The sequence below is a fragment of the Rhipicephalus sanguineus genome, chromosome 9 (genome assembly GCF_013339695.2).
Source record: "Rhipicephalus sanguineus isolate Rsan-2018 chromosome 9, BIME_Rsan_1.4, whole genome shotgun sequence".
NCBI lineage: Eukaryota > Metazoa > Arthropoda > Arachnida > Ixodida > Ixodidae > Rhipicephalus > Rhipicephalus sanguineus.
The window spans coordinates 80,629,474-80,638,827 of NC_051184.2; the positions used below are offsets into that span (position 1 = coordinate 80,629,474).

General features: G+C 47.9%; 1 protein-coding gene across 2 annotated transcripts; it reads right to left on the bottom strand.

The window, feature by feature from the left end:
* Window positions 1-9,216, bottom strand: LOC119405657 (PHD finger protein 13). 2 transcript variants are annotated; one of them, XM_037672494.1, is made up of 5 exons: window positions 9,015-9,216; window positions 8,718-8,767; window positions 8,365-8,560; window positions 4,053-4,148; window positions 1-524 (listed from the first exon to the last, which is right to left on the bottom strand). In XM_037672494.1, the coding sequence occupies exons 1-5, from the start codon at window positions 9,031-9,033 to the stop codon at window positions 247-249; spliced, it is 639 nt and encodes a 212-aa protein (XP_037528422.1). In that variant the 5' UTR covers window positions 9,034-9,216; the 3' UTR covers window positions 1-246. The 2 variants fall into 2 exon arrangements, with proteins under 2 accessions (XP_037528422.1, XP_037528424.1); XM_037672496.2 differs by lacking the exon at window positions 4,053-4,148.
* Window positions 9,217-9,354: the final 138 nt, after the last annotated feature.

The window sequence follows — 9,354 nt, forward strand, 5'->3', positions numbered from 1 at the left end:
TGCCAAACAGCCAAGCTCTTTTTATCTCAGCCACGCACACTGGGTCAACCCCCCCCACACAGAGAGGCCTGCCCCCGTGGGGGGGAGGCAAGGAACGTGCCCCCGAGGCACACCGCGAGTCTGTACAGCGGCCACCACGAGGGCCCGGGCAGAAGACTAGAGTGCCGTCGCGTCGCGGCACGCCCCCGCAAGTCGTGAGGTCCGCACCGTCACGCGCACACACGGTCGTCGTCGTCATCAACACTGTCACGTCGAGGGCCTCCGCCGCTGAGGGGGCGTCGTGCCGCCGGCGCGTATCCGCTGCGAGCGCCTCGTCGTGTGCTTGGCCTCGCGACAGCGCTGGCAGGTGAACTCGTCGGGAATGTTGTTGCGCCGAATCTTGGCGCACGACAGGTGGATCCACGTGAGGCACTCGGAGCACTCAATCATGGGCCGCCCTGCAAACGGCTTCAGGCAGAAGCACGTGATCAGGTCGTGAGAGTCGTCGTCTGCCAGCGTCGGCACCTCGGACAGAGATCCCCCACCTGCAACAAAGCGATGCGAAGGGTGCGGTCAAAGCAATGCGCCAGTCGCGTGAATCGAGAGCTGCACTTTTAAACTCGAGAGTGCAAGCACTCAAGATGAGACAGCCCATGGCGGCAGTGTGCTAAGGAGCAAGCTGACGCAAAAGCAAACAGGGAAATATTTGCTGCCAAATGCATTTATAGAGAGCCATCGCACCCCTACCTGTTCTGCTCCTTGTTCAACCAATTGGTGCCACAGTGAAAGCACTATCACCTCAGCTAATGATAACGTCTTCGTACACTTCAAGCGTGCCCGATTATTGTGCGTTGTCATGCATATTGTCAACATCTTGTATATCACTAAAAATTTCAATTTTTCCATCCATCTTTATATGACCTGCACTGCACATACTGTGGCACATACGTACTTTATGACAATAGCTACCCTTTGCCTAGCTTTCACGCCTAACCTGACATGTGGAATCAGCGCTAATAAATGTGCCAAAGTGTATTACTCAACATGGCCGCCTATTGCTCCAACAAAGCCAGAGAAAAAAAAAAGAAAAGGCTTTAACCACACTTGCTGCAAAAGTGGTAACACGACAGACCAGAAGAGAACAAGGCGCCATGGCGCGCGAATCACACATAACCATGCACAATGCTGTGGCTGCAGCTGGTAAACTTACATGGAGTCAGCTTTTTGGTACGAACTGTAATTGGTGTGCTACTTTTTGGGTTTCAGTGCACTGCTCATGACTGTCAGTAACAAATGCGCGAGCACCCCAGGTAACCACCTTTTCTTAATTTTCTTTCTCTTGAAGCACACCAGCCCCTCGCGTCAGATGTTATACGGCACGTTTCTAAAGCTTTCAACATAGTGACAGAGTTGATGCCACTTTGTTTGGGCTTCAATGTTACGGGTTACGTCTGTTTTCATCCGGCTGCCGTCGCCTTCAAAGCGCGCTACATGACGGACACGAGATATTTTTACAGAAATGATAGTATATCCAGTTCTTATTAGGTTGATAGCTTAGGACAACACGTTGTGTAAATAACTAATACCAAGGAATCCAGAATTTAGGAGCTCTACTCAGTAAGCACAGAGCACTGTGTCGCTGAAGTTGGTGGTCACCTGGAGGGACCACCGTGCATGAAGGGTCTTAGAAGGGTGGTAATATATTTTTTTTATTGGTGCTTAGAAGAGAAGTTTTGCGAAATACTTTAATGAGCCTTCAAGATTGAGATGGATGTGTGGTACATACAATGTCCCCGTGCTCCTGCAGGGAAAAGAAGTACTGTTTTGCAGCCTTCCACCGAAACTGACTGGTAGACCCTTACTGCATGGTGGTCACCTGAGGTGACCACCTCATATCTTTTGAACTAAAGGTGCAAAGTTTTTTTTTGCTTGTGAGAAAATCATTTTCTCAAAAAGAATTGACCATTTTTAGCATGAAACTCTGTTTCCTGCCAAAAATTAAGTTCTGTGCATGAAAGAGTTAATAATTTTTTGACTCCATGCTAGTGTTGCCTCTGTGAAGCCAAAGTGTTACTTTTGGGAACGCTTTATTTGCTGGCAGGTACCACGACAGCACTGTCATGCGCGGCCATAAATGAAATGAGGAAAGTTAATGCGGGGAAGGGGCACTACTTGCTGCTGCACATTTGCACGCCGAGCTCAGATCTTTTAGCGGCAACAAGCGGGTGTGCCGCTAACAGTACGGTGCATAGATAACCAGTCGTGATATCAGCAAGGGCAAAAGAGGCATGCTGTAAAAACTTGAGTCTCGATCTGTGGCCTGCATCCACTTTTTAGAGTTCGTGCAAAGCGCTCACTCACCGATGTAGGCACTGATGAGAACGCAATGTGCCACTAATTAGGTCTCGTGCCTTGCAGTTTGAGCAAGCATTTGCAAACACCACGATTCTGAGCGTGAATGTGGTGAAGAAAAAAAAAAGCTTTTTAAAATTTTTGTTTCTGCAGTGCAAGATTAACATCCTTTCTGACAGTATCATCAGCAAATGGTGTTCCAGCTACAAGCCTGCATACTATTAACGGACCTGAGCTCTGTGCAAACATTAGTAAAGTGGTTTCTAAAGCATGGAAGCCACTAGAAGAAGAAAAGACAACTGTGTTTTCTGTGAAGACCACTAGTAGACAAAAATCAACGAGGAAGGAAAACTGCGAAGCTAGATGTTCTGACGGTACTTCTAACTGGTCAGGGGGGACATGGGTCTTATAGCTGTCCCGATTTATTTGTGAACCAAATTCGATAAAGGTTGGCACGCTTATTCAGGTTCTTCTCCCGATTCTAGAAATTCGTTTTTTTTTGTGGGTTGCTTATTTCGTTGTAAAATTAGGAAAACAATCGCTTTTCTTGTTTCTACAATAGACAATTACTGTCTCACAAAAACGTACAAATGATGTATGGATCAATAGATCAAAGCACGAGACTCACATCAATGGAAGCACCTTTATGAACGGGTCATTATTTTTTACTGTATAGTACAATGAACTCTATTGTTTTGAGCATGGCCACGCAGTAGTCACACAAAAAAACAAATTTGAAAAGTTTAAAGAAAAATATTCAGATCTGCTTCCTATGTTATGTGCTCTAGCTGATCTAGCTTCATGCTGCAAAAAGAATTATTCTTCCATCGGTGGTAGCTACTGGTTTATCACAGTAAGTGTCTTGCTGGGTTTGTAAAATTCAGATTTTGAAAAAATGAGGAATGCAAACAAATTTGATACTTCATTGAAAAGAATCACAAATTCTGTACGCATGCACACTCGCAAAATGTTAGTATGCTGCCCCGAGTAGGGCCTCAAGGCACTGGAATACAGGCATGGCAGCTACTGCGTGTGTGTCTTTTTGCGTCGACACAGGTGAAAAAGCTGGCCTATATGTTTTTAAATTGATATGACAACTGAAAATATGAACTTACAAGATAGGAAACTTGACAGATAAAGTGAATAATAGATGTGGATTCCAAAAATCGATTTTCTGGTGATTTTCTTTCTGGTCTAAAGACCCATGTCCCCCTTTGTTAGAAGGTAGACAGTGTATTCAAACAGATGATATATGAACTTGCAACTGAGTACATTCTACCCATTGGAAGCTATTACTCCATTTTATGAGCCATCTAATGAAACCTGCAACTTGCATTCATTTTAAAGCCTGAAGGACGAGCCAAGACTGCCTTGAAACAAGTGTAACGAAGAAGAGGAAGTGTTTTTGCATATGCTGCTGCACAAGAGATCAGCGTTTGTTCTTCGACTGCTGCCACCTCAATTGCGGAAGAAGTCAGTGCCTTATAACAAATCGTCGTGCGACATCTGGTGGAGGTGCTGGGTAGATGTCATACAAACGCTGATCGCGCACACAGCGACAGACTCAAAAACACTTCTTCACTACACAAGTAATATGTGGAGATGTCTATGATCTCGGGGGACTTCGGCTCATTGTGCACATTCTGCAACACTTTTCAGACATTGCACCATCGTACAAGGGCGTGCTGCAGTCACAAAGAGATCAGGGCGCTCAGACTCACGCAAGGCGTCGGGCTGCATTAAGAGCACGTGGCTCATAGTTGGCTGCACAGTGGCACGTTCGGGCGGCGCAGCAGGGCAGCCCAAGGGTTTGCCAACTGAAAACGTGGTGAAGCCAGGGTGAGCACTCGTGTCAACCGGTGAGCAAGTTTTTGCTCCGGATCGAAGAATTTTACAACATTCCACTGGTGGATCTGGCAAGGGCTTTACACTGTTTTTCACTCACTGCATCGGATCGACTCACCGTACGGCTTGCTTTTCGATCCGTTTGCCAGGCCGCGGGGTGGGGACCAAAATTCAGGGGCACGTCGTGTCCCTCCTTTCGGCCAGGTGTACGAGCCGCGTCCGTCTCGTTTTTTAAGACTTCGCGGAGGCATCGGACTGCAGCGCTTTCCGCCGGAGGCTGCACTTACACCGGTGCAGACTCGGCTGTCATTTGACAGTCACTTAGTGATGCTGAAATCACCACAGTGACTCGATAAGCAGAAATCAAACGCAATTTCTGCGACAATTTTGCATGGAGTGGTTCTCTGCTTTCTGGATTTGCCATGCAACAACAGTTTGGTCGACTGACTCAGATCCATCAGTGGAACTCATTGTTACGAGTGCGCAGCACTGCCTCTCCAGTCACTCTTTCGCAACCCTTCGTTCATTAGACAAGCCACACGTTTGCGAAACAAACAGGCACGCAAAATACGCGTTGTTTGGCAACTGGGGGCAGACAAATGCACTCGACACCCTTGTTTCACTGCTTTTCATATTTGGCTCATCACCTTTGGAATCCTGCCCGATAACTCACTCTATATGAGCAGTAGAGTCGATTTCGTATCCTGCTCGCCTAAGCTAAAACTTGTGTAACAGCCACCCTAACCTCTTGTAACGTTATGCCTTTCCGCCTAACTAAAGATGAACAATCGTAGTGCCTTTACCAACTCATCAGTCTATGCCAGTGCTGAATACATCAATATTAGAATCATGTAGAAGACACAGACATTGCAGGGTTAAGGGGGACACCGGTGGTGATTATAAGGTTGAGTTTGATTCATAGATTACACATCGAGGCTAAGAAAATGAAGAACCTGTTCAGAATTAGTTTGTTTAACAGCAAAGGAAGGCCAGAATGCTTTCTAAAAAAGAAACGGGAGGATTCGGTACAGCAAGCTATGAGAATGTGTTGTGCACAGAAAATGGCCTCAACATGCGCTGAAGTACCTTGAAACTAGTGAACTCACGTTGATGACCAGCAATGCGTTTAGTTAGAAAATTTCGACCATTACTATCATTGCAAATAATCATGCTTTTCCCACCAAATAAATAGAAAAAGAGCATTGAAAGACTACTCTGTCGCTATGAAGTGATTAGTTGACACTGCACATCGCGTACAACGAAACAAAGAATGAAGCACTTGCAAAAGTCACAGAGATTTATCATTCACGCTACATAAAATGGGACACCTGCACGGTTGTGCTACCTTCAAAAAAGGAAACTCAGTCTTGAAGTTTCTCAAGTTGCACTGAAGAACTTGTTCTCCAATCTTAAGAATCGCGAAGTTTAGCATGCAAAAGACATAGCCTGAAGCATGCAATTATTGTGCAATGACTGCGGCCGCCTCATGGTGCCATGTGTTTGTGACAACACACAAACAGGCCAGTGGAACTTGTCAACTACACATAGTTAGCGTTTCTTTAATAAAATGCCACAGCTACATAATCTCATTAATAACTTCTGGTCTTGTTGGTCGGACATAAGTGTTTAGCGCAGAAACTTACGAAGACGGGGACAAGAAGGGACACAAACAAGTGCTAGTGTATGTCTCTCGTCTTCATAGGTTTCTGCGCTAAACACCAAGAATATATAACATTTGTCCCAGCTAATCATGTTGTTCAGGAAGACGTAGCTAGGCCTGTAATGAAAACAATCCAATAACGAGATTTGTTACCGAGTGCCAGAGGCTTAGGGTTTCCCATTAGCCCCGGGAGTCAAGCTGCACCGAGAGCAAGGTACACAAAATAAATCTGTCATTGTCACGCTCAAAGTTTGGGAAGTTAGTTTGTGCAACGTTCATTATGGCATTATAATGCATGTCTAGAACCAAACACGGCCATTAGCTAGGCTTGTTAAGGTATGCATTGCGCTATGTCATGCAACACGCATACTGGTGACATGTCAGAGGTCATATCGTAACAAGATTATGTGAACACACTTTGCCGAAATGTCAAAGTGTGATCACTCGCACTTACTCAAGATGCTCACTCAAGATGTGCAAGGTACTCAAGAATGAGCCTGGTAAACTTCCTGACCAGTTTTAATCTCTCGCAAATACACACTGGCCAGGTGTGCAAAGTATGAACGTATTTCTGGCATCTTGAGGTTTTCTCTGACATGCACAAAAAGCTAAATGCATAAGCACACCTGCACTCATGCTGCTTGAATGCGACTGCATCACCTATTGCATAGCAACCCGATAAAGCACCACTTTTATGGCTAATAAATTACCGAAAAATGCCTGAAAAACATGAAATGTGGGCAGTTTTCAAAGGGCTTATACTGAGAAAGATGAGCACGGGGTCAATGCTCGAAAACATTGAAGAATGTTACGACAGCATGCAGAATGTGCACAGGTACGATGTAAAACCGTGGCAAACTTGAAGCAAGCGATATCTCTGTTCTTTGCAAGTCTTCAATTGTATTCTCAAACAAACTACAGTCAACAACCCATGGAAAAAGCTGCGTAGCTTAATATCACCTTGCCTGCGCATGTGTGGTCAGAGGTAAGGAACCTATAAAGCACAATGCAACTGTCGTATCAATTAAGTGGAAACACGGGGTGAACGGTAAATGCTCTGGCAATGGCATCACAAGTGGCCACGGAAACGTAACACTCAAGAGGACGCACAGAAAGACGGCTAACACACTTTCTTGAACACTTCTACATGAGCAGAAACATGGAACATAACTGGCACAGAGCACTGGCTACACATTCCAAACTTTCCTCGTTCAGAGCAGGGGAATTGGTTGCACATGTTCATCACTGAGATTCGAAGTGGTACTAATGAGGATTGACTGCTCAGCAGTAACCACTCGCCGTTTGTGCGGCCGCGTAACAACGTAGCATGCAATCCAAAACAAGGGAAAGGCTGACAGGATATAAGCTTTAAGTGACAATGGTCACTTCAAGCAAGGAATGTCACTCAAGCCACATAGCATGCAGTACCTATTGGGCAACAAGAAATGCTTTGCACTGACAGACACCACCGACAAAAACAGCTTTACAAACTGCAGGTTCACTGTATGCAATGACAAGCTTGCAAACACCGCTGCAGCACGAACAAAGTGTGCAGAGAGATTCGATGCATACACGTTGGCTAAGTGTAGCAGTGTTAGATAAGTGTCACCAGCTCCTTACTGCCAATCACCAAAAGTTGCCAGTAGGCACGATGTTCCTACCTCGTATGTCACTGGTTTCGGACTACGACTCTGGGTCAACCTCGCGAAAGTGACCGCTGTGCAGACGTGGGCATCAGGCGAATTTACGACTCCTGTTCGTGCTCGAAAGCGTTCCGGGCAGCACTGACACCTTTTGGCATACCGGGTTGCACGAATTAAGAGTTCCAGAAGAGTTCTACCTGCTCAGATCTAGTTGTGGTCGGCCGTACAACCCATCAATCGGCGCGAGCCCCGAAAACAACGCAACTCGACGAGTTTTCTTTATTAGTGACAACAAGACTGCGTGTGCACGAATGATCGACGCACTAGCTCGCAATACCGTGCAGCGCACTCGAATGACGCGTACTGCTCTTTACACTCGTCTCCCGCTGCAGTGCGGTAGTTTATGGCTGTTGCAACTGGATGACTCGAATCGGTGGCCGAGTGCGCGCTGGCCTCTCGCGCAAAACGACTTTCCAGGTTCAATTACGCTAACCTTTTCACGCTACCAGCGCGTACACGGCACGGGAGCGTATTCGCGACTGTCTCGGCGCCAACTGAGCGTGGGCTCGATGAGGCAGTAAACGTAAGCTACGGAGCCCAGTGCCCTAAACCCGAGGTCCGCACCCGCGGTCGAGCAGGCTTCGAATGCTGCAGGAAAAGGACCGCAGAGGCCACGAATCGCGAAAGTGCGGCGCAGGGAAGATACCGCCGCGCCCAAGCGACGAAAAGTCGTCTCGTGCCGCCATTGAAACCCGAGGACGGAGACTCTTGTGCGTCCAGGGCTCGTCGTACATACGTGCCTGCTCGGATGTGAGGCTCGCGTTCTTAGCGACGTCATTCGATCGGCGTAGAGAGCGAACAGGCTAGGTAGCCCCCCCACCTCACCTTGATGGTCGCTGTCTTCTTGCTTGACGCTGTCTACGCTGTCTGCCGAGCAGTCGGAAGGGCTGGCCGCGTCTTTCTCTTGAAGTTCTTCCTCCTGCTTGATGCTCTCGTAGTTCTCGTACTCCAGGATGAACTTGCAGAACGAGATGAAGTCCTCTGAAGTCCGCTGGCGCTTTCGGGGAGGCTCTACGTCGGCCTGCGCAAAACGGGGAACGGCGAAGTGCACGATCACGTCGCTGTGCCCGATCTCGCCGCTGTTGTACATGGCGTCGTCTAGAACGTCACAACAGCGTTCGGACCCGTGACCGACCGCTGGGCGGTCGAAAAAGGGGCGAAACTTTTCGGGCACTCACCGTCGTGGAAGCGAAGCACTCGCTCCTGAAGACAAGCGTCTTGGTGGTGCCTGCGAGACGGGGAAAAAATCGGGGTCATCGTGACAGCACTCGCAGACCTCCCGGCTGCCCGAGGCTACGCAGAACATTCTGACAGCCGTCAGGTACCACGGGAACTCGATGTTCGTATCGCCGGACACACTGGAAAGGCCCTAAACCACAGTCGACCCAGTGGAAACTGCCCGTACCTCGAATGGAGGAGTCAAACCCCCTCGAAAGTTTTTCTCCGCTTTTTGCCAGTCGGGGGCAAACACCTACCATTCACGTCTCCTTCCATGCTCGTCGGATTCGCGCTGCAGGTCGGAAACGATCATTACATTATCGTCCAGCGGCTTCGACCAGACTAGGGAAAACTTTTTCGCTCCTCCGAAGAGTCGATTGGGAACGCAGCAGCACCGTAGCAGCAGCAGCCAGACGATATCCCAGAATTCCTCGTTGTTTGGACGAGCTCACCAGCGCCTCTCGACGGCGGGGGTGGCCGGCCAATTAGCCATGTCCAGCCGCCGCACCCACCCCGCAGAATGGAGTCACCCGCTGCGAGTTTCCGTAAAAAGATAGCGGATCGCCAGTCAAGTGTGTACGGATTCTTCCGTAGTTT